Source organism: Mobula birostris, chromosome 14 (assembly GCF_030028105.1).
Source record: "Mobula birostris isolate sMobBir1 chromosome 14, sMobBir1.hap1, whole genome shotgun sequence".
Taxonomy (NCBI): domain Eukaryota; kingdom Metazoa; phylum Chordata; class Chondrichthyes; order Myliobatiformes; family Myliobatidae; genus Mobula; species Mobula birostris.
Genome location: NC_092383.1, coordinates 1,359,283 through 1,384,543, shown reverse-complemented (window position 1 = coordinate 1,384,543; position 25,261 = coordinate 1,359,283). Strand labels below are relative to the sequence as shown.

Below are 25,261 nucleotides of genomic sequence, written 5' to 3'. Positions count from 1 at the left end.
TCCACAACTCACCACCGTAAACCTGTAGTGTACGTCTTTGGAATGTGGGAGGAAACCGGGGCACCCGGAGGAAACCCACACAGTCACAGAGAGAAGATGCAAACTCCAAACTCCTTACAGTCAGCCCACCTTACGATGGCTGGCTCCGTGAAACGTTAGGCTACCGTACCGCCCTCTGCTCTCGGATCATTGTAACCCACTTGTCCAGTGTGCTGGGTAACTTGGACCTGACCTCAATCAACACACTGGAGACCAAGGATTCCTCTGAGAAGGCCCCTACCAGTCACACTGAGCAGGAAATGACCTCGCTCTAGTTAGGCAATTAACTGGTAACTCCTTCCTTGAAGCTTGTGCAATATCTTTGATTTTTTTTTTGTTCCAACTTCCTCATCTTCCCTAAAGATTTCTGCTTATTCATTCTGCAGCCTCCACCTTGTCATCTGTCATTGAGTGATAGTTGGGACAGGTCACTCAACTCCCTGACCTGTGAACTCTGGGCCCAGTACCAATTTATTCCACCCCTTTCCCTGACCCACCTCAGTCTGATACCATAAGACATAGGAGCCATTCAGCCCATTGTGTGTCCTCTGCCATTTACTATCCCTCTCAACCCCATTCTCCTGTCTTCTGTCTGTGACCTTTGATGCCCTGACTATCAGGAATGTATCAACCTATGCTTCAAATGTACCCAGTGACTTGGCTTTCGCAGCTGCCTGTGGCAATGAATTCCAGATTCTCCACCCTTTAACTAAAGAAATTCCTCCTCATCTCTGTTCTAAATGGACGTCCCTCTGATCTGAGGTTGGGTCCTTTGGTCCTAGACTTCCCCACCGAAGGAAACGTCCTCTCCACATCCACTTTATCTCGGCCTCTCAACAGCTACAGACTGGCGTCACGCCACCCTTGGGCACTCGCGACATTCTGCTTGTCTTCTAACTTGTGTCTTGGGTGGTTCAAACAACTGACGTTCCCCTCTTGTTGCTGACAGGCTGTCCTGTTGTCTCTGCAAGAAAACGGGCTCGATGCTACAGCAGTGTTCCACAGCCACTTCATCAAATGCCTTCAGAGTTTTAAACCCTCCCTCACAGAGCAACAGCTACAGTTTTACAACAGTCTCTTCTCCGCTCAGGACACAGGGATGTGTGTGACCTCCGACCCAGGCTGATCACAAAGAGTGACCTTTGAACCTGTGACGGCAAAGAGAACTTAAAACTATATATTTTATTTTTGTAAAAATGCAGAATTCTTCCTATTGGAAGTGTTGCTTTGTAAAATGAAAAGTAGAAATGTAAAAAAAACTAGTATGAAATAGCCTGCAAGTACAATTTGATGTGATAATATAAAGTTAGCAGCAGTTGTGACAGAGCATTGAGAGTATTGGGGTCTGGGGCCTGTCCTATGGAGTTAGCTAGCTCTGAGGGTGAAGTTTACAGCTGCTGGAGTGGGCTTTGAGGCACAAGCTTTGTGTGTTTTGTGTAGACTTCACATTTACCTTAGTGTAGTACTTCACAATTCACCGTCTAGGAAAGGCAGTGGGGTGTGAGGAAGGCAGGAGTGCTGGTGATTTGGAGGACAGTGGGGAGAGAACGAGGCAAGACTGGGTGGAGGATGAGGTACCTGTGCACTGGACAATGAATTTGGACACTGGACTGTGAAACTGGGCAAAGAAGCGGTGTAGAAAAGGGGCTGAGGATGGGGACGATGAACGCACTGACGGGGATCAGTGAGGGCAGAGGTGAGAAGCAAAGGGTTAAAGAGCCAAATCCGGTGAGCTAAGGGAGGGAACACCGCTAACATCACAGACTACTTTCTACAATAGGCAGAACAACACAGGAGCAGCATTAGGCCTTTTGGCCCATCGAATCGGCTCCACCATTCCATTATGGCTGGTTTGGTTTGCCTCAACCCTGTGACCTTTGACACCCTGACTAAACAACCTCTGCTTTACTTATACCCAATGACTTTGTCTCCACAGCCGTCCATGACAACAAATTCCACAGGTGCACCGCCCTCTGGCAAAAGAAGTTCCTCCTCATCTCTGTTCTAAGTGCTAAAAGTACCAGTCTATTGAAATCAGTAATCAAATGCACAACAGATCCCTTCTTGCTACACGGTGTCCAGATCCCTCCTTTACTGCACTGCACGAGCCTCTCAGAGGCCTCCCGCACCACCTCTGGCAGTACATTTTGCACACCAACCACTAAAAATAATGGCCTGACACATCTTCTAACTTGACCCTAGTATTAGACATTTCAATCCTGGCAAAAAGATAACTGGCTGTCTTCCTATGTCTTTAAATCTCAGTCATAGAAGACCACAGGCCCTTCAGCCCATCTAGTTCATGCCAAACAATCTGACTAGTTCCATCAACCTGCAACCGGATCACACATTTCAGTCTTGTAAACCTCTCATATCTCCCCTTAGCCTCATCTCCCTCTACAGAAAACAACCCCTCTGTATTCCACAACCTGTGTGATGCAGGCAGCATCCTGGTGAGGCTGCGTAACGGCTACATCACTCCTGTAATGGCGCGACCAGAACTGAGTACAGTACTCCACAGGTGAACCAGCTAGAATTTTGTTAAAGCTGTTCCCCATAAAAATTGTATGTGATTTGTGTTTTGTTATGAATGCAGCTTATCTGATGCTGTAAGCAAGTTCTTATTGCACCTGTGTAGCCATGGAGTTGTGTACACATCAATAAACTTGATTTGGACTCTAAACTGGTAAGTGCCGAGGACGACAGTTTCCCCTCCTCCCAGACTAACCAACAAAGCTTACTCTGTTCCTCTATGACACAGGCAGATTTTTTAATGGATTCATTTACAGGATGTGGGCGTCACCAGCTAAGCCGGCATGTATTGCCCATCCCTAGTTGCGTGATGAGCTGCCTTCTTAAACCACTGCAGTCTCTGAGGTGTAGGTACACCCACAGTGCTGTTAGGGAGGGAATTCCATTATTTTGACCCAGCAACAATGAAGGAATGGTGATAGGTTTCCAAGTCAGGTTGGTGAGCGACTTGCAGGGGTATTTCCAAGTGGTGGTGTTCCCAGGTATCCTTCTAGATGGTAGTGATCGTGGGTCTGGAAGGTGCTGCCTTAGGAACTTTGGTGTGTTGTTGCAGGGCATCGTGTAGATAGTACACACTGCTGAAACTGTTTGTCGATGGTGGAGGGATTGGATGCTTGTGGAAGGGGTACCAATCAAGTGGGCTGCCTTGTACTGGATGGTGATGAGCTTCTTGAGTGTTGATGGAGCTGCACTCATCCAGGTGAGTGGCAAGTATTCCATTACACTCTTAACCTGAGCCTTGTAGATGGTGCACAGGCTTTGGGGAGTCAGGAGGTATGTTACATGCCACAGGATTCCTAGCCTTTGCCCTGCTCTAGTAGCCACAGTGTTTATATGGTTAGACCAGTTCAGTTTCCTGTCAATGGTAATCCCCAGGATGTTGATAGTAGGAGATTCAGTGATGGTGAGACACTGAATGTCAAGGGACGATGGTTAGACCTTCTCTTGTGGAGATGGTCATTGCCTGGAACTTGCGTGGCTCGAATGTTACTTGCCACTGGTCAGCTCAAGCCTGGATATTGTCCAGGGCCTGCTGCATTTGGGTATGAACCGCTTCACTATCTGAGGAGTCATGAATGGTGCAGAACATTGTGCAGTCTTCTGCCAACATCCACACTTCTGACCTTATGACGGAAGGCCAGTCATTGATGAAGCAGCTGAAGATGGCTGGCCCTAGGATACTTCCCTGAGGAACTCCTGCAGTGATGTCCTGAGGATGAGATGGTTGGCCTCCAACCACCACAACTATCTTCCTTTGTGTCAGGTATGATTCCAACCGGCAGAGGGTTTCCCCCTATTTCCCAATGACTCCATTTTAGCACGTTTACCATGTTTCTCAGTCACAGGGCTCTGTGCAAGACTCGGGCTGCAGAGTTACTGCCACCTCGGCCCCACTGGACCGCGCTGGTTCAACATTGTTGAGGGATAATGTAGGGAAGGACCATCAGGCCCTCCGAGCTTACCGCTGTGGACAGTGAGTCCTAAGCCCTGAACTCCTCTGTTTTATTATGATAGAGGGAGACCATTCATACAATATAGGAGCAGAATTAGGCCATTTGGCCCATCAAGTCTGCTCCTCCATTTTGTCATGGCTGGTCCAATTTTCCTCTCAGCCCAAATTTCCCTAATTCAGCCTGGGTTCTCCATCCCAGCCTCCAGTCCATCAGTCTCTCCTCAACCCCCTCGTGTCCATCAGCTCTGCCACTGACCACATTGGACCACATTCAGCATGACTTTGGCATGTGTGAGGAAACCAAAGCCCCTGGAAGGAGGGGATCCATGGTCACAGAAAGAACGTGCAAACTCCACACAGACGGCGCCTGTGGTCGGGGTTGAATGTCCTTGTGAACATTACGCTCCCCCGTCTGGGTAGGGAGTCAGACCCGATGACCCAGGTGCAGCCTACACGACAGACAACAGTGATTGTCAGTTCACCTAACACCTTATAATTTGGTTTTCCATAAGACACAGGAACAGAATTGTGCCTTTGACCCATTGAGTCTGCTTCAGGATTGATCTATTCTCCCTCTCAACCCCAATCTCCATAACCTTTCACACCCTGACTAAACATATCCAATTCCACAGATCCGCAAAGATTCATTATCCTCTCCTGATACGGATGGCCCCGCACTCACACTTCCAGCCCCAGAACACTCACCCCCAGTCAAAAATAATTATTCCCGCTGGTTCCTTGCCCCATTGCAGTCACAAAGTCTAATTTTGACTGTGTGCTCCTGTTAGTTTCTGGGGGAGCACTTAAATCAACGAGGGCTAAGGACTGGGTGGGATGGCAGGGATGTGGAGGACCGAATGGCCTGTTTCTGTCGTCGCTCCCCTCCTCTTCCTTCTCCCTCCGCCCTTCTCCGTGCACGGGTTCAGTTCCCGGCGCTGTCTGGAAGGTCCCCGGTTTTCGCCGGGGCCCCGGTCGGCAGGTGGATAGTTCTTGTGAGCGGTGGCACCGCCCCTGCAGTTCCTCCCGGCGCCGCTGGGGGCGCCACTGCGTGCGTACGTGACCCGAATCCAGCCTCGTCACCGAAATTGAAACAGAACGCGGAAATCGGGCAGAGTGGCGGAGCGCAGCGCAACGCAACGCAGTCCGTCTGTCCTCGGATTCAGGTGAAGTTGCTACCGCTTCAGCACAGCTCCGAGCGGGGAGGATGCAGTTCTTCTCGTTGCTCCGCAAAAGGAAAGAGGTGAGTTCCCCCCGGAACCCCTAACGCTCATCCCAATGTCCCCCGGCTCACCCCAATGTCCCCGGACCACCGACCTCTCACCGCTCACCACCCAGGGTGACCCGATCTCCGCCGCTTCCTCCCCTACACCCGCTGCCCGACTGCAGGCTGCGGGAACCGTTGAGCGGCCCGAGCCCGGAGTCCGTTAGGGCCGTTAGCCAGAGTTCGGACCTCGTTGTGCCTGTCACTAAGTGACCGTGTCTGACCCGCAGCTCATCCCGCTGGTCGCCCTGATGACCACGGCCGCCACTGTCGGCATCAGCGCCTGTGTCTACTTCCTCGCCACTAAGACCGACGTCATGTAAGTTGCTCTGACCCCAGCTTCGCCCGGCCGGGACGGGACGGGCCGGTAAAGGCTGGAGCTGAGTGGGGTGGGGTGTGTCGTGTTCTGTCTGTCCGACTTTCGGTCAGTTTAGGGTTTGTGTGTGTTTGAGGGGGCGAGGTGGGTATCGCAGTTTCTCTCTGGGTGTGTTTAAGGGGGTTGACGTGTGTCTGTGGGGGTGGGGGCGACACTGTCCGTTTCATCCTGACGGTGTTGGAGGGGGGCTTGGGGAAGGGTTGGTGTTACAGGTGTCTGTGTGTCGGGAGCCTGTGACTGTGACTCTGTGTGAGTTCCGTTGCCCGAGCACTTCACTCCGAGTGGGCGAGCGGGACATCTCGGCTCGTTTTGAACGACCGGTCTCTAAAAGGTTCGTTTCTCTCTGCAGAGTGAACAAGTCTCGTAACCCTACCCCATGGGAGAACGTGGACCCGACCAAACCGCAAAAGGTGCCGTCACTGCTTTAGCTTTCGTTCTCGATGCGGAAGGCGACGCCTTCATTCCGGGAACGGGCGAATCCTATATTGGGCAGCGAGGGCAGAGGCTCCCCCGGGGTTGGAGTCAGGGGTGTAGAGGTGAATGAAGGGTTTGGACTGCCGACGGGCCCCTCCCACAGTGGCACCTGGGTCACAGTGAAGGGTGAACGAGAGGGACCAGCGTCTGTGGGGAGGAATTCTGCGTTAGGACCGTCTCCAGATGTTGCTGTGGGCTGGGCAAACCTCTTTTTGTCCATATTTGGTGTCAGGCCAATGGCGAATGGGCAGTAAAGAGTTAACTGGGTGGAAGTTTGTGCCGAAGTCGGCGAACCCAGGGCGGGGTTCGGTTCGGTTCGGTCCGGTCCGGGAGCGGAGAGTGAGGTTGGAGCTCGCAGAGGAGTTTCACTACGTGTGGCGTATATAGCGGATCCTAAACCTGCTCAGTCGCTTCTAGCCCTAACTCTCTCTTCCCCACAACAGCTCATCACTGTCAGTCAGAAGTGGGAGCCGGTGGATGAGCTGCAGATGGTGAAACGCTACACCAAGTGAATTGTTCGCTGAGTCATTGTTGTCCGAGTCGCTGAATCCCGCGGTGAAGATGCGGAGGGATTGTTTCTCTCTGATTGGAACCGTCAGGAACTCCCGGAGTTATATTAGCAGCAAATACCTAACCATCGGTCACCACGGTGCATAAAGTGTCTATATAAATCATTATATAAATCATTATATTCCTCTTAACTGAATTGTATAGTTATGAAAAATAAAAAAAAACTAGTTACAATAATGAACAGTTCTTGCCGCCGTTTTTGTGGCGCCGACTCTCGTTCTCCCAGGACAATCCGTATATCAGACTCCCGGACCGGACAGAGGCTCCGTGTCTCCAGATCGAGGGCGAGGGGACCAGGGGCGATTTGATAAAAGGACAGCCGAGGATTTATTTCCCCGGGGCGGGGGTATAATTTTAAGGTGATTTGGGGGAAGTGAAGGCGGGATGTCAGACGTTTTTTTTAAGCACCGAGTGGTGGGGGTGTGAAATGCTATTCCAGGGAACTGTGAAGCGGGTCAAACCGCGTTAGATCTCACAATGTCCCAGATTACCAGCCGGGAGACGAATGGTGCTGCCGGCTCGGCGCTGTGCGTGCTCTACAACGAGCCCCGTGCAACGCCAAACAGCCCCTTCGGCCCACAATGTGCCTGCCCCAAGATCAATCTAGCCCTTCTCTCACATTATCCTACATTTTTCTGTCATCCATGTGCCTATCAAGGAGTCTCTTAAATGTATCTGCCTCTACCTGCAGCATCCACACACACACACTCTGTAAAACAAAATTCTGCCATCCCCCTATAATCACCTTAAAACTATGCTCCCTCGTATTAACCATTTCCGCCCTGGGAAATAGTGTCTGGGCACCACCCGATCATTTCTTATCATCTTCCACACGTCGCCTCTCATCCCCCTTCACTCCAAAGAGAAAAGCCCTGGCTCACTAAACTTTTCCCTCTATACCAGGCAGCATCCTGATCAATCTCCTCTGCACCCTCTCTAAAACCTCCACATCCTTCCTGTAATGAGGTTTTCCAGAACTGAACACAACACTCCGAGTGTAGGTCTAACCAGGGTTTTATAGAGCTGCAATGTTACCTCACGGCTCCTGAACTCCATCCCTGACTAATGAAAAGCAACACATCGTACACCTTCTTCACCGGACAATTGACCTTCCTGGCAGCTTTGAAGATGAATGGATGAGAGTCCCAAGACTGTTGCGCCACACGGCATGAAATCCTGCCATCGACATCCTGTTCTGCCTTCAAATTCGACCTACCAAAGTGAATCATGTTGCAGAGATCTGATGCTGATCGCAAGTACTGACCCGCACTCTGGGTAGGGCAGTGCTGAGGGAGCGCTGCAATGTGGGAGGGTCCTCGCCGAGAAAGCGTCACTCTGGGAGGGGTACAGACAGCATCGCACCGAGAGAGGGTCACCCCGGGAGGGTCCGTGGTCCATTCTGTATTGCTGTGACCCTGCAGAACTGAGCAGTCACCGCTTCTGCACCCAGTTAACAACCTGGTCCCTCCTCCACAGGTCCGACTCTGCCCTTCCCCTCACTTTCCAATCTCCGGCTCTCCAGTAACACCCGTTATAGACTTCCTGACTGCCAGGACTCCCCCGTCCCCCGTAAAGACACCGTTCACCATGAATTCCAGCTTCCTGAACTGCAGCTTCCCCTTCGACCGAGCTCTTGAGGGCATCGCACCGATTTCCCGCATGTCTCCTCTCGGTCAGACCTGCCCCTCACCTACCGTCCGGCCAGCCACCTCACAATTTCCAACAGGGATCCCCCCATCAGACGCATTCGAGATTCAAGATTGCTTAATGTCATTCCCGGTACACAAGAATCAGGCCATTCGGTCCATCGAGTCTGCTCTGCCATTTCATCATGGCTAATCCATCTTCCCTCTCAGCCCCAGTCTCCCGCCTTCTCCCTCTATCCCTTAATGCCTTGAACAATCAAGAATCTATCACCTGCTGCCTTAAATAATCGTGAAGACTTGGTCTCCACAGCTCCCTGTGGCAAAGAATTCCAGATTCACTACTCTCTGGCTAAAGAAATTCCCCCTCATTTCTGTTCCAAAGGACGTCCCTTTACTCGGAGGCTCTGTCCTCTGCCCTGGCTAATCAAGAACCTATCTACCTCTGCCTTAAATACGCCCAATGACTTGGCCTCCACAGCCCCTCGTGGCAATAAATTCCACAGATTTACCACCCTCTGACTAAAGTACTTTCTCTGTGAGTCTGTTCTAAATGGACGTCCTTCAATCCTGAAGTCGTGCCCTCTTGTCCTAGAATCCCCTACCAGGGAAAATAACTTTGCCATATCTAATCTGTTCAGGACTTTTAACATTTGGAATGTTTCTATGAGATCCCCCCTCATTCTCCTGAACTCCAGGGAATACAGCCCAAGAGCTGCCAGACGTTCCTCATATGGTAACCCTTTCATTCCTGGAATCATTCTTACGAATCTTCTCTTAAGCCTCTCAAATGTCAGTATATCCTTTCTAAAATAAGGAGCCCAAAACTGCACACAATACTCCAAGTGTGGTCTCATAAGTGCCTTATAGAGCCTCAACATCACATCCCTGCTCTTGTAGTCTATACCTCTAGAAATGAATGCCAACATTGCATTTGTCTTCGTTATAACTGACTCAACCTGAAGGTTAACCTTTAGGGTATCTTGCACAAGGACTCCCAAGTCCCTTTGCATCCCTGCATTTTGAATTCTCTCTCCATCTAAATAATAGTCTGCCCGTTTATTTCTTGCACCGAAGTACATGACCATACACTTTCCAACATTGTATTTCATTTGCCACTTCTTTGCCCATTCCCATAAGCTATCTCAGTCTCTCTGTTTCCTCAACACTACCCACTCCTCCACCTATCTTTATATCATCGGCAAATTTAGCCACAAATCCATTAATCCCACATTCCAAATCATTGTCATACATTGTAAAAAGCAGTGGTCCCAACAATGACCCCTGTGGAACTCCACTGGTAACTGGCAGCCAGCCAGAATAGGATTCCTTTATTCCCACTCCCTGTTTTCTGCCGATCAGTCAATGCTCCACCTATGCTAGTAACTCCCCTGTAATCCCATAGGCTCTTATCTTGCTGAGCAGCCTCCTATGCAGCACCTTGTCAAAGGCCTTCTGAAAATCCAAGTACAGCACATCTACTGCATCTCCTTTGTCTACTCCGCTTGTAATTTCCTCAAAGAATCGCAGTAGGTTAGTCAGAGAGGATTTTCCTTTCAGGAAACCATGCTGGCTTTGGCCTATCTTGTCATGTGGTCACCCTTTATTCTTCCGAATTCGAGTGAATACAGGCCCAGAGCTATCAAACAGTCTTCATATGACAAGCTGTTCAATCCTGGAATCATTTTTGTGAACCTGCTCTGGACCGTCTCCAATGTTGGCACATCCTTCTAAGATAAGCAGCCTACAAGCTACTCTCAATACTCCTAGTGAGGCCTCACCAGTGTCTTATAAAGCCTCAACATTACATCCTTGCTTTTATATTCTAGTCCTCTTGAAAAATATACTGTAGATAGATAGATAGATAGATAGATACTTCATTGCTCCCAAAAGAAGTTACAATATCACAGTGGCATTGCAAGTGCACAGATATACAAATATTAGAAGAGAAGAAAGAAAGAATTAAAAAAAATAAGTTACCTCAAACAGTCTAACAGGAGGGGAGCCATCACTTCCCCGGCTTTAGGTTGACTCATTACAGAGCCTAATGGCAGAGGGTAAGAATGACCTTATAGAGCAGCACAGGTGTCTCAGTCCATTACTAAAAGTGCTTCTCTGTTCAGCCAAGGTGGCATGCAGAGGGTGAGAAACATTATCCAGAATTGCCAGGATCTTCTGTAGAGTCTTTTGTTCTACCACAGCCTCCAGTGTGACAAGTTTGACTCCTATAACAGAGCCAGCCTTTCTAATCAGTTTATTGACCCTGTTGGCATCACCCATGTTGATGCCATTGCCCCAGCACACCACAATATAGAAGATGGTACTGGTGACAACAGATTGGTAGAACATGTGAAGGAGAGGCCTGCACACTCCAAAGGACCTCAGTCTCCTCAGGAAATAGAGGTAACTCTGCCCCTTCTTGTACACAGCCTCTGTGTTGGTGCTCCACTCAAGTCTGTCATCCAGGTGCACCCCAGGTACTTGTAGATCCTCACCATATCCATGTCCTAAAGTCCATCACCATCTCTTTTGTCTTACTGATGTTGAGCTGCAGATGATTCAGCTTGCACCATTTGACAAAGTCCTCCACCAGGGCCCCGTATTCATCCTCCCGTCCTCCCTCCATACACCAAACTATTGCTGAGTCATCAGTGAATTTCTACAGATGACATGACTGATGGTATACGGGTAAACAGGAGAGCCAATACAGTCCCCTGTGGGGCCCCAGTGCTGCTTATAGCCATGTCTGACACACAGCTCTGGTCAGATATACAGTGGTCTGCCAGTCAGGTAGTCCATTATCCAGGATACAATGGAAATGCCAACCTGCATTGAATGAGGGCTGTATGGCATTGAAAACACTTGAGAAATCAAAACACATGACCCTCACAGTGCTGTTCTGCTTATCCAAATGGGAGTAGCCTCTGTTCAGCCTCCAACGTGCTCCTGGTTGGCAAACTGCAGGGGATCGAGGGCTGATCTGACCAGGGGTCGGAGGTGAGCCAGGACCAGCCTCTCTACAGTCTTCATGACGTGTGAGGTCAGGGTCACTAAATGGTATTCATTCCAGACTTTTGCTTGGCCCTTCCTGGGTATTGGGGCCACACACGATGTTTTCCAGAGATCTGGGACCCTGTTCAGGCTGAGACTCGATTGAAAATGCATCGGAGAACTCCTCACAGCTAACTCAGCACACTCCTTCAGGACCTTCTAACAATGAACCCTGACATCACATTTGCCTTCCTCACCACAGACTCAACCTGCAAATTAACCTTCAGGGAATCCTTCACAAGGGCTCCCAGTCCCTTTGCATCTCAGTTTTTTTGTATTTTCTCTCCATTTAGAAAATAGTCAACTCTTTCATTTCTTCTACCAAAATGTATGACCATCCTATACACTTCCCGACACTGTATCTCATTTGCCATTTCTTTGCCCATTCTCCTAATCTGTCTAAGTCCTTCTGTAGCCTCTCCTTCAAAACTACCTGCCTCTCCACCTATTTTCATATCATCTGCAAACTTTGCAACAAAGCCATCAATTCCATTATCCAAATCATTGACATAAAATGTAAGAAGAATTGGTCCCAATGCAGACCCCAGTGGAACACCACTAGTCACCAGCTGCCAGCCAGAAAAGGCCCCCTTTATTCCCATACTTTGACTCCTGCCAATCAGCCACCACTTTATCCATGTAAAAATCTTTCCTGTAATATCATAGACTTGTTAAGCAGCCTCATGTGTGGCACCTTGTCAAAGGCCTTCTGGAAATCCAAATACACAACATCAACCAATTCTCCTTTGTCCATCCTGCTTGTTATTTCTTCGAAGAGTTCCAAAAGATTTGTCAGGCAAGATTTTCCCTTGAAGAAACCATGGTAACTACAGCCTGTGCCTCCAAGTACCCCAAAGCTACATCCTTAAACATTGACTCCAACATCTTTCCAACTACTGAGGTCAGATTAACTGGTCTATAATTTCCTTTCTTCTGCCTTTCTCCCTTCTTGAAGAATGGAGAGACATGTGCAATTTTCCAGTCTTCCAGAATCTAATGGTTCTTGAAAGATCATTACTAATGCTTCCACAATCTCTTCAGCCATCTCTTTGTAGACCATCTGGTCCAGGTGACTTATCTACCTTCAGACCTTTCAGTTTCCCAAGAACCTTCTCCTTAGTAATTGCAACTTCAAACACTTCTCACCCCTGTCATCTGTAATTTCCATCAGACTGCTAGTGCCTTCCACGGTGAAGACTGATGTAAGATAATTATTCAGTTTATCTGCCATTTTCTTGTCTCCTATTACTACCTCTCCAGCATCATTTTCCAGTGGTCCAATGTCTATTCTCACTTCTCTTTTACACTATGTATCTGCAGAAACTTTTGGTTTCTTTTTAGTGTTATAGGCTAGCTTGCCTTCATATTCCATCTTTTCCTTCTTAATGACTTTTTTAGTTGCCTTCTGTTGGTTTTTAAAAGCTTCCCAATCCTCTAACTTCCCATGAACCTTTGCTCTACTATGTGCCCTCTCTTTGGCTTTTATGTTGGCTTTGACTTCCTTGTCAGCTACAGTTGTGTCATCTTTCCTTTGGAATACTTCTTCCTTTTTGGGATATTTCCAGCACCTTTTCCATAGATATGTTCTTGGTGCGTGGGCTGATCCTGGCCAGGATGCCAGATAGCCTCCTCCCTGATGCTCCCAGTCCATGACCAGGGTGGCTGAGATCATTCCTAATGCTCCAGTCCATGACCAGGGTGGCTGGGATTGTTCCTGATGCTCCAGTCCATGACCAGGGTGGCTGGGATTGTTCCTGATGCTCCAGTCCATGACCAGGGTGGCTGGGATTGTTCCTGATGCTCCCAGTCCATGACCAGGGTGGGTGGGATTGTTCATGATGTTACTGGCCCTTTTCTGTACATATGTTCATGATGGTGGGTAGGCTAGTGCCAGTGATGCATCTGGCAGTTTTTAACTACCCACTGTAGAGCCTTCCTGTCTGCCACAATACAGTTTCCGTACCATGCAGTGATGCAGCTTGTTAGGATGCTCTCTACTGCACATCTGTAGAATGACGTGCGTGTAGATGTACAAAGTCCAGCTCTCTTCAGCCTCCTCAGAAAGTAGAGGCATTGGTGAGCTTTCTTGACTGGGTAGGATGTGTTTTGGGACCATGAGAAGTTGTGTGTGATGTGCACTTCCAGGAGTCTGGAACTGCTTGCAGTTTCCACTGTTGTGCCACCCATGTAAATGGGGGGGGGGGGGGGAAGGGGGGGGGGAGTGGTACGAATTTTCCTGAAGTCAATAACTATCTCCTTTGTCTTGTTAACATTAAGAAAATTATTTGTCTAGCACCAGGCCTCAAGCTCTTCCACCTCCTCTCTGCCTCTCTGGAGGCTGTCTCATCATTGTTGGTGATGAGCCCAACCACTGTCATGTCATCAGTGAACATTGACGATGTGATTGTTTGGGTGTTTGGCCATGCAGCATGTGCTGAGCAGAGTGTACAGCAATGGGCTCAGCTCACAGCCCTGGAGGGCACCCGTGTTGGGGATGATGGGGAGGGAGGAACAGTTGTGCATCCTGACTACCTGAGGTTCGTTCATTAGGAAGTCTAACATCCTGTTGCATGGTGGTGTCTTTAGACTAAGGAATATGAGTTTGTTCACCAAGGTCTGTGGGACAATAGTATTGAATGTCAAACTGAAATCTGATGTAAGTGTCCTTGATTTCTAGAAGTATCAGGGCCAGTTGCCTGGCATCTGCCAGTGTTACTGTTGCTGAATGACCAGTGTGGCAGGAATGGAGTTTTTGATATGTTTCCTTAACAGTGTTCAAAGCATTTCATGATATTGGTGTCAGGGCCACTGGGTGGCAGTCATTTAGTTCTGAAGGTGTAGAGTTCTTTGGTACAGGGATGATGGTGGCTGATTTGAGGCATGGGGAGACAGCAGCCCGGATGACTGAAGTGTTGAAGATGTCCCTGAAGACGTCAGTGAGCTGCTGTTCATACTCATCTTCAGCCTGGGATGTTGCCTGGCCCCTCTGCCCTGCAGGAGTTGACTCTCCATGGAGTCCTTTTCATGTCTGCAGCTGTTACAGACAGTCGCTGCTCACCTTTGCTGGTCAGCGTTGTGTTGCATGCCTCGAAGCATGGAAGTTCTTTTGGGAGTCAGGGAGGAAGGTGTCACATACACATAGTTAGCAGTGCCCTTGATAACCAGCCACATTCACTAGGGATCATCATCAAATGGGAATTCCTGAATTTATTATGCCCTCTTGAAGTCTAAGATGAGGTTTCGCTTGGCTGCTTGGAGAGCGTTTCTCCAGACATGAAGGCAGCATCCCACGCGCACCTCTGCGTTCAGCCGAGGTTCTCCACGGAAGCGAGATGACCATTCTTGCGGTACCAACATCGCCAACACTAACGGAAGCGATCAGTGACAGATGGGGCACATTGTCAAGGTCTGTGGCAGTCTCCCTGAACATCCCAGTTGGTCCATTCAAACAGGCCTGGAGCACAGAGATCGCCTCCTTAGGCCGTACAATGGTGGCCCTCTTGACTGGCTCTCCACTTTCAGTCAGAGTGCTGGGATTAGCGTTAGAGAGACGTGGTCAGAGATGTGAGGAAGTAGGATGGACTGTTTGTATGAACACAGTCCAGTCTGTTCCCCTAGTGGACATAGTGACGTGTTGGTGGAATTTGGGTAAAATGTCCTGCAGGTCAACATGATTGAAGTCTCCTGCAATTATGAAGAGACCAAATGTTTGTTTTGTAGTGAGCTGGCGATGGTGTAAAGCCCTCCCAGTGAGACTTTGGTGTTCGTGCTCGGTGATGGGAAGGGAGGACGGGGTGTGTGTACCGCGGTGATGACCACAACAGTAAACTCCGAGCAGGTAATGTGGCCGGCGTTCAGTTGTATGCTGCACTTTTCCCCACCTCTCCCCACTCAGCATTTTGAGGGGATTGGCCTCTGCAATTTCCTGGTCTTCTATCCCCACCACACAGAACTCCTTCCTTTCACCTCTTCCCACTGTCTCTCCAAGTGAGCCGGAGATTCTCTTGCCCCCCCCATTCTGATGTCCTACACCCCATGTGGGCTCCCCTACATCAGGGAGACCAGACACAGACTAGGCCACTTTGTGGGGAGCCTGTGTTCAGTCCACAGGAGAGACGGGTGTTTACCTCTCCATCCCACTCCAGCCCATCAGTCAGTGAGCCTCCAGCACCGTCAGACACAGGCTGCAGGGACAACTCATCTGCGTTTGCGGGGCTCAGTACTGAAATCCCCAGCCTCAGAAAGCTCTGTCTGTGTCACCCCGCTGCTGTCCCTCCCTCCCCACTTTGTACATTCCAGCGCCTCAGAGAGAGACCGACAACAGAAGGTCACCATGTAAACAACGTGTGACACGGGCAACGGAGCCATTACTGCAGCCAGCACAATCCTTCCCCTCGTCCCCACATGGCCCTCCCACACCTCGTCTGACAGTTCCCACCGCCCAGTGAGGAGTTTGTACGTTCTCCCCATGGTCACGTGCGTTTGCCCTCCCGGTCCAGACGTAGGGTTAGTAAATTGTGGGGTGCTCTGTTGGCACTGGGATGTGTGGTCACGTGCGTTTGCTCTCCCAGTCCAGACGTAGGGGTAGGGTTAGGGTTAGTAAATCGTGGGTTATTCTGTTGGCGCTGGGATGTGTGGCCACGTGTGTTTGCTCTCCCGGTCCAGACGTAGGGTTAGGGTTAGGGTTAGTAAATCACGGGGTGCTCTGTTGTCGCTGGGATGTGTGGCCACGTGCGTTTGCTCTCCCGGTCCAGACGTAGGGTTAGGGTTAGGGTTAGTAAATCACGGGGTGCTCTGTTGGCGCTGGGATGTGTGGCCACGTGCGTTTGCTCTCCCGGTCCAGACGTAGGGTTAGGGTTAGTAAATCACGGGGTGCTCTGTTGGCGCTGGGATGTGTGGCCACGTGCGTTTGCTCTCCCGGTCCAGACGTAGGGTTAGGGTTAGTGTTAGTAAATCGCGGGGTGCTCTGTTGGCGCTGGGATGTGTGGCCACGTGCGTTTGCTCTCCCGGTCCAGACGTAGGGTTAGGGTTAGGGTTAGTAAATCGCGGGGTGCTCTGTTGGCGCTGGGATGTGTGGCCACGTGCGTTTGCTCTCCCGGTCCAGACGTAGGGTTAGGGTTAGTGTTAGTAAATCGCGGGGTGCTCTGCTGGCGCTGGGATGTGTGGCCACGTGCGTTTGCTCTCCCAGTCCAGACGTAGGGGTAGGGTTAGGGTTAGTAAATCGCGGGGTGCTCTGTTGGCGCTGGGATGTGTGGCCACGTGCGTTTGCTCTCCCAGTCCAGACGTAGGGGTAGGGTTAGTAAATCGCGGGGTGCTCTGTTGGCGCTGGGATGTGTGGCCACGTGCGTTTGCTCTCCCAGTCCAGACGCCCCCAGCGCATCATTAGACAATGTTGGTCACTGACTCAAATCACTGATTTGATGTTCTCATGCACAAAGGACAAAGAAATCTGATTTTTAATTTGCTTTCTCTCCCTGTTCCGAACAATCCTGGGATGTGAACTTTCCACAGGTACTCCCTGACTTGCTGTGTTTTTGTTTTTATTTCAGATTTTCTGAAGACAGGTTTTCAGGGAACAATCACAAGCACGGGGGAGGGGGGCAGCCTTCTGCCCCACAACACGTCGGGATTTGGAAAGGGGGCGGGGGTGACACAGGGTTCGACACTTGGGCTAATCAAGTGTGACAGTGGAAAGGTGTGTATGGAACTGGAGGAGACAGCAGAGGTACTTAATGAATACTTTGCTTCAGTATTCACTATGGAAAGGATCTTGGTGATTGTGGGACGACTTACAGCGGACTGAAAAGCTTGAGCATATAGACATTAAGAAAGAGGATGTGCTGGAACTTTTGGAAAGCATCAAGTTGGACCGGACAAGATCTACCCCAGGCTACTGTGGGAGGCGAGGGAGGAGATTGCTGAGCCTCTGGCAATGATCTTTGCCACATCAATGGGGACGGGAGAGGTTCCGGAGGATTGGAGGGTTGCAGATGTTGTTCCTTTATTCAAGAAAGGGAGTAGAGATAGCCCAGGACATTATAGACCAGTGAGTCTTACTTCAGTGGTTGGTAAGTTGATGGAGAAGATCCGGAGAGGCAGGATTTGTGAATATTTGGAGAGGCATAATATGACTAGGAATAGTCAGCATGGCTTTGTCAAGGGCAGGTTGTGCCTTACAAGCCTGATTGAATTTTTTGAGGATGTGACTAAACACATTGATGAAGAAAGAGCAGTAGATGCAGTGTATATGGATTTCAGCAAGGCATTTGATAAGGTACCCCATGCAAGGCTTATTGAGAAAGTGAGGAGGCATGGGATCCAAGGGGACTTTGCTTTGTGGATCCAGAACTGGCTTGCCCACAGAAGGCAAAGAGTGGTTGTAGACGGGTCATTTTCTGCATGGAGGTCGGTGACCAGTGGTGTGCCTCAGGGATCTGTTCTGGGACCCTTTCTCTTTGTGATTTTTATAAATGACCTGGATGAGGAAGTGGAGGGATGGGTTAGTAAGTTTGCTGATGACACAAAGGTTGGGGGTGTTGTGGATAGTGTGGAGGGCTGTCAGAGGTTACAGCGGGACATTGATAGGATGCAAAACTGGACTGAGAAGTGGCAGATGGAGTTCAACCCAGATAAGTGTGAAGTGGTTCATTTTGGTAGGTCAAATATGATGGCAGAATATAGTATTAATGGTAAGACTCTTGGCAGTGTGGAGGATCAGAGGGATCTTGGAGTCTGAGTCCATAGGACACTCAAAGCTGCTGCGCAGGTTGACTGTGTGGTTAAGAAAGCATACGGTGTATTGGCAAACATCAATCGTGGGATTGAGTTCAAGAGCCAAGAGGTAATGTAGCAGCTATATAGGACCCTGGTCAGACCCCACTTGGAGTACTGTGCTCAGTTCTGGTCGCCTCACTACAGGAAGGACGTGAAAACCATAGAAAGGGTGAAGAGGAGATTTACAAGGATGTTGCCTGGATTGGGGAGCATGCCCTATGAAAACAGGTTGAGCGAACTTGGCCTTTTCTCCTTGGAGCGACGAAGGATGAGAGGTGACCTGATAGAGGTGTATAAGATGATGAGAGGCATTGATCGTGTGGATAGTCAGAGGCTTTTTCCCAGGGCTGAAATGGCTAAATGAGCGGGCAGTTTTAAGGTGCTGGGGAGTAGGTACAGAGGAGATGTCAGGGGTTAGTGTTTTTTTTTTAAAACGTAGAGAGTGGTGAGTGTGTGGAATGGGCTGCCAGCGACAGTGGTGGAGGTGGATACAATAGGGTCTTTTAAGAGACTCCTGGACAGGTACATGGAGCTTAGAAAAATAGTCTATGGGTAACCCGAGGTAATTTCTAAGGTAAGGACATGTTCGGCACAGCATTGTGGGCCGAAGGGCCTGTATTGTGCTGTAGGTTTTCTATGTTTCTAACCCCAGAGACTGTAAGGTAACGTTATTTCCACAATATAGACACGTACACCACTGGGTAAGATCGAAAAGAATCATCTCCAGTCGATCAGTGGCCGAAGCAGGTTAAGTAGAACCAAGAAAATGGGAGCATCTACTGAAAGATCAGATCATATTTTATAATATCTGATAATTATAAAATAGGGGCATGAATCTATTTCTTCAGTATTCAACTTAAAGAAAATCCCATTTGAGTAACTGAAACATCAGTGCTGTAAAATTCAACATCACAGATGAACTGAAATAAATTTAAAAGCACTTGGACTGTGGGGAAAATATGAAGAGTTAGAAACCGAGGAAAATGAAAGCTCTCGACGCTGTGGCAAAGGCTCGAGCCAAAGGGAGATCATACATAATTGAAAGGGGTATACGATACCGCGGATGGTTTTATTGTTACAACATTAATATTCAATCAAGGTACATACATGATATCCAGGTGACATGTTAGCTGTTAAACTGACGAAAGAAAGGAAGAAGATGGTAAATAATTGAAATGGGGAACTTGTAGCAATATACCTCGGGCACGAGCAGCCCAGGTTTGACCATGGGCTGCGAGAAGCTGTTGGGCACGAGGTACCTGCAGAAATATCAGGTCTTACCAGTGACATACTGCTGGTCTCTGAAGACTGGGTATCAGACAGCAACTGCCATCCTACCAAAGTAGCAACAGTGACCAGCTGAAGGGGGTGAATCGAGATTCCAGATTGCCCCTCTGAGCAGCAGAAAGGGATTACCACCCACCACATCAAGGTATAGGGCTTAAAGACACATGATAGACTCATGATAGAGAGTGAAACCTGCCACAAAGGCTGAACTTTATCAATGTTACTTGTCCGACAATGTACTGCTTCTGGAATTGTGCGCAACACTGTTTGATTAACTCCGAGGAGAGCCGATTAAACAGGACAACAGCATGTCCTGCAACTTCACAGCTGTGCAGGGTGATGGACACTGTCAGAAACCCTGCAGTTACTTTCATATAAATTATAAAAATAGTCTTACCAGATTGTACAAATCATTACTTGTTTGTTAGTATCTCCTCAGTAAAAACATTTTTAAATGGCCTGATTTCTCCCAGCAGATTAAAGGCTAAAAGATCATTGCTGCAGTGAACGGAGAGGCTGAGTTTCAGGCACAGACAGGTTAGATGTTCGAGGTGTTAATCTACAGATATGGGTAAACATTGGAAACTGAGAATGCATCTTCTGAATCCCATCCCGGAAGGCTGCACGTGATTCGAAGCAACACTCACAAACCTGCCAAAGGGTCTCAGCCCGGAATGTCGATGGCACTCTTTTCCATAGATACTGCCTGGCCTGCTGAGTTCTCCCAGCATTTTGTGCGTGTTGCTTTGGATTTCCAGCGTCTGCAGATTTTCTTGTGCTCCTGACATGATTTGAAGTAATTTTTCTGCTGAATCTTGGCACATCTACATTTAAAACGTTCATTTTAAAGGAATGAGCTCCTCTGGGGAATAAGGGGTCTCAATGCAAACCATCTCCTGCTCAGACAATGCTGCGGGCTGGCCACACTGTAACTGGGGTTTCAGCCCCCACCCAGAGGCGCTGGGAGCTCAGATGTCAGGATGGCTGAAAGGGTTAACGTGGAGAGGTATGAAATTCTCTACCAGTCACTGTCCACAATAGCTGGCTCCACTGATCAAGTGCCCAGCCTCCAATCAGCTCCTGTAGAATAGTCCAGCGCAGTATTCCCTTAGAGGCCATTCTGCCTGCTAGAGCTGTGCTAGGGACTTCAGCACCATCCCACCACAACGCTCCTAGTCCCCAGGAGAAGCGGCAATGCTTGGATTCAGATCAGCACTGGAAACTCTTGAGCTGTCTCACATAAACAGCTAAAGTTCTGTGTGATGAATGAAAAGTTTGAACAGTTAAGTGGACAAGTCGACTGTTGGCCACAGGAACCTGGGAAAACAGGCAAAGGCCATGATCAGAGTCTCCCTGAGGAACAGCAGCTGGGGGTGGGGGGTCCAGCAGTGAGAGAGGGAGGTGGCACATTGCTGGGTTGCAGTAGTACGGCTGGCTTTCCAAATGTGCAGTCCTGGTGACAACTGTAACAGAAGGCACTAACTTGAACGAGCAGGTCCCTGAAGATCCAAGGACCCACATTTGGTGCAAACACTGTCCGATGACTCCTTGTAGACCTGCAGCTGCACACTACACTGGTGTATGCCGTAGGAATGCCGCAAGATGTGATGAGCCTTGCACTGAACATCTTCCCATCTGGACGTCCCCTCTGCAACTGAACACATACAGCAATCAAAACCTCACAGCCAGCAGGAGGGACACACAAATAACTGGGTAAACACCAGCTGACCGGTCAGTGGTTCTAACCAGGACATGGCTCACCAGAGTCAGCACGTGGACACACCCCTACAACTGGATCTCAATTCTTCCAACAAGAGAATTCCACTTCTATTCACTTACTAGAGGTGTCTAATATAGCAGAGCTGAGGAGGAATTTCTTTAGCCAGAGGTGGTGAATCCGTGGAATTCACTGTCTCAGATGGCTGTGGAGGTAAAGTCATTGGGTATGTTTAAACGGAGGTTGGTATGTTCTTGATTAGTAAGGGTGTCAAAGGTTACGGGGAGAAGGCAGGAGAGGGATAATAAATCAGCCATGATGGAATGGGGGCGCAGACTTGATGGGCCAAATGGCCGAATTCTGCTCCTATAACGTATGGTCTATATGACAGGAGGACAGCCAGAGACTTTCCACAGGGTGGAAATGGGTAGTACCGGGAGGTATAATTTTAACGTGATTGGAGGAAAGTAGAGTTGGTGTCAAAAGTTAGTTAGTTTCTTTGTTCTTTCCCCCACACAGAGAGTGGTGGGAGTGTGGAACGCCCTGCCAAGGGTCGAGGCAAATATATTAGGGACACTTAGACAGACACATGGATGATAGAAAAATGGAGGGAAAGGTTAGATTGACCTTGGAGTAGGTTAGAGAGTCAGCACAACGCTATGGGCCAAAAGGCCTGTACTGTGCTGTAATGTCATAAAGTTCAAGCTGCATAAATTCCTAACCTCGACCGTCCAACATCCCCTCCAACCTTCATCATCCCAATCCCTTCCCATCCTCCTCACCCACGTCTGGTCAGCATCCTCCCATCCAGCCCTCTACCTCACGCACCGTATTTCCTCAGGCACCCTCTTCCTCACGGACCGTATTTCCTCAGGCACCCTCTTCCTCACGCACCCGTATTATGTCACGCACCAGTATGACCTCACGCACCCATGTCACCTTTGGTCCATTTGGTCCTGAGCTGTTCACAGGCTCAGGGTACACGAGGAGGTGCCAGAGGAGACAGGAGGGACCGCCTCCGGGGACAGGGCTTAGGGCACTCTGTGTTTTCAGTGAAAGTGGCAAATGGGATTGTGCATGCTGTTCTTCACACACGGGATTCACTTCAGCAATTGCAGCCAGGAGAGGTGTCTGTGATCAGTGGTTCAAGCTGTAGTCTGATGCTCAAGCACAGAAATGTAAGGCCACTTGGCCCATCTTCTCCACCCTGAACCTGATGCCAATCTACACTACTCCTATTCGCTTGCATTTGGCCTGTCATCCTGTGGGCCTTTCCTATCCAAGTACCCGTCCAAACGACTTTCAGATATTGTAACACCACTTCATCTCCAAGGTCAATCCAGACAACCAGCCTTCTCCATATTCCTGTTGTAATTAGTAGTGGATTGCATGATACTGCTACTGCAAGACCAACTTCCACTCTGCCCTCAAATTTACCTGGTTCATATCCGACACCTCCCCCCCTTTCCTGATCTCACTCTATCTCCGGAGACAGCTCATCTACTGATGGCTATTATAAACCCAGAGACTCTCACAGCTACCTGGACTATACATCTTCCCACCCTGTAACGCCACCGCCCTCTCTTAATTCCTCTGTCTCTGCCACTTCTGCTCCCAGTATGAGGCTTTTCATTGCAGAACGAAGGAGATGTCCTCCTTCCTCAAGGAAAGGGGCTTCCCTTCCTCCCCCATCAATGCTGCCCTCAACCGTATCTCTTCCATTTCACATATATCTGCTTTTACCCCATCCTCCCGCCACCCCACCAGGGATAGGGTTCCTCTTGTCCTCACTTATCACCCCACCAGCCTCCGCTTCCAGTACATAATTCTCCAGCAATTCTGCCATCTCCAACAGGATCCCACCACCAAACACATCTCCCCCCCCCCCACTTTCTGCCCACCCCCATTTCCCTCTCTCACCTCATCGCCTTGCCCGCCCATCGCCTCCCCTAATGCTCCTCCGCCTTTTCTTTCTTCTTGGTGTTCTGTCCTCTCCTATCAGACTCCCCCTTCTCCAGCCCTGTATCTCTTTCACCGATCAACATCCCAGCTCTTCACTTCATCCCTCCCCCTCCCAGTTTCACCGATCACCTTGTGTTTCTCTCTCCCCTCCCCACTCCTGTTAAATCTGTTCCTCATCTTTTTCTCTCCAGTCCTGCTGAAGGGTTTCCGCCCCAGACATCGACTGTTTACTCTTTTCCACAGACGCAGCCTGGCCCAAGTTCCTCCGACGTTTCGTGTGTGTTGCTCGGATTTCCAGCATCTGCAGACTTTCTCTTGTTTGCGACAACATTCTGTATGCTGGTGATAACAAACCTAATTCTGTTCTCTGGCTGAGAAACCCCCCCCTCTCACATCACCTTCAAATTCTCCCCTCATACCTTAACCCCTCTCACATCACCTTCAAATTCCTCCTCTTACCTTACACCCTCTCAAATCACCTTCAAATTCCTCCCCTCTTACCTTAAACCCTCTCAAATCACCTTCAAGTTCCTCCCCTCTTAACTTAACCCCTCTCACATCACCTTCAAATTCCTCCCCTCTTACCTTAACCCCTCTCACATCACCTTCAAATTCCTCCTCTCTTACCTTAAACCCTCTCAAATCACCTTCAAATTCCTCCCCTCTTAACTTAACCCCTCTCACATCACCTTCAAATTCCTCCCCTCTTACCTTAACCCCTCACATCACCTTCAAATTCCTCCTCTCTTACCTTAAACCCTCTCAAATCACCTTCAAATTCCTCCCCTCTTACCTTAACCCCTCTCACATCACCTTCAAATTCCTCCTCTCTTACCTTAAACCCTCTCAAATCACCTTCAAATTCCTCCCCTCTTACCTTAAACCCTCTCAAATCACCTTCAAATTCCTCCTCTTACCTTAAACCCTCTCACATCACCTTCAAATTCCTCCTCTCTTACCTTAAACCCTCTCAAATCACCTTCAAATTCCTCCCCTCTTACCTTAAACCCTCTCAAATCACCTTCAAATTCCTCCTCTTACCTTAAACCCTCTCACATCACCTTCAAATTCCTCCTCTCTTACCTTAAACACTCTCACATCACCTTCAAATTCCTCCCCTCTTACCTTAACCCCTCTCACATCACCTTCAAATTCCTCCCCTCTTACCTTAAACCCTCTCAAATCACCTTCAAATTCCTCCCCTCTTAACTTAACCCCTCTCACATCACCTTCAAATTCCTCCCCTCTTACCTTAACCCCTCTCACATCACCTTCAAATTCCTCCTCTCTTACCTTAAACCCTCTCAAATCACCTTCAAATTCCTCCCCTCTTAACTTAACCCCTCTCACATCACCTTCAAATTCCTCCCCTCTTACCTTAACCCCTCTCACATCACCTTCAAATTCCTCCTCTCTTACCTTAAACCCTCTCAAATCACCTTCAAATTCCTCCCCTCTTACCTTAACCCCTCTCACATCACCTTCAAATTCCTCCTCTCTTACCTTAAACCCTCTCAAATCACCTTCAAATTCCTCCCCTCTTACCTTAAACCCTCTCAAATCACCTTCAAATTCCTCCTCTTACCTTAAACCCTCTCACATCACCTTCAAATTCCTCCTCTCTTACCTTAAACCCTCTCAAATCACCTTCAAATTCCTCCTCTCTTACCTTAAACCCTCTCACATCACCTTCAAATTCCTCCCCTCTTACCTTAACCCCTCTCACATCACCTTCAAATTCCTCCTCTCTTACCTTAAACCCTCTCACATCACCTTCAAATTCCTCCCCTCTTACCTTAAACCCTCTCAAATCACCTTCAAATTCCTCCCCTCTTACCTTAACCCCTCTCACATCACCTTCAAATTCCTCCCCTCTTACCTTAAACCCTCTCACATCACCTTCAAATTCCTCCCCTTACCTTAACCCCTCTCACATCACCTTCAAATTCCTCCCCTCTTACCTTAAACCCTCTCACATCACCTTCAAATTCCTCCTCTCTTACCTTAAACCCTCTCAAATCACCTTCAAATTCCTCCTCTTACCTTAAACCCTCTCACATCACCTTCAAATTCCTCCTCTCTTACCTTAAACCCTCTCACATCACCTTCAAATTCCTCCCCT

General features: G+C 48.9%; 3 protein-coding genes across 11 annotated transcripts in view; 2 read left to right on the top strand and 1 right to left on the bottom strand.

The window, feature by feature from the left end:
- Positions 1-2,722, top strand: part of afg2b (AFG2 AAA ATPase homolog B) — a 54,700-nt gene extending 51,978 nt beyond the window's left edge. For both annotated transcript variants that reach the window (XM_072277941.1, XM_072277943.1), the window contains exon 8: positions 989-2,722. In XM_072277941.1, coding sequence (XP_072134042.1) covers positions 989-1,165 — 177 coding nt within the window. In that variant the 3' untranslated portion in view covers positions 1,166-2,722. The remainder of the gene's footprint in view (positions 1-988) is intronic.
- A 2,394-nt stretch (positions 2,723-5,116) lies between these two features.
- Positions 5,117-6,882, top strand: c14h15orf48 (chromosome 14 C15orf48 homolog). The gene is made up of 4 exons (XM_072277946.1): positions 5,117-5,264; positions 5,516-5,604; positions 6,011-6,071; positions 6,579-6,882. The coding sequence occupies exons 1-4, from the start codon at positions 5,229-5,231 to the stop codon at positions 6,645-6,647; spliced, it is 255 nt and encodes an 84-aa protein (XP_072134047.1). The 5' UTR covers positions 5,117-5,228; the 3' UTR covers positions 6,648-6,882.
- A 12,329-nt stretch (positions 6,883-19,211) lies between these two features.
- Positions 19,212-25,261, bottom strand: part of slc30a4 (solute carrier family 30 member 4) — a 32,128-nt gene continuing 26,078 nt past the window's right edge. For 7 of the 8 annotated variants that reach the window (XM_072277936.1, XM_072277938.1, XM_072277937.1 and 4 more), the window contains one exon: positions 19,212-21,114. In XM_072277936.1, coding sequence (XP_072134037.1) covers positions 20,939-21,114 — 176 coding nt within the window. In that variant the 3' untranslated portion in view covers positions 19,212-20,938. The remainder of the gene's footprint in view (positions 21,115-25,261) is intronic. The other variant, XM_072277939.1, reaches the window with a different exon arrangement.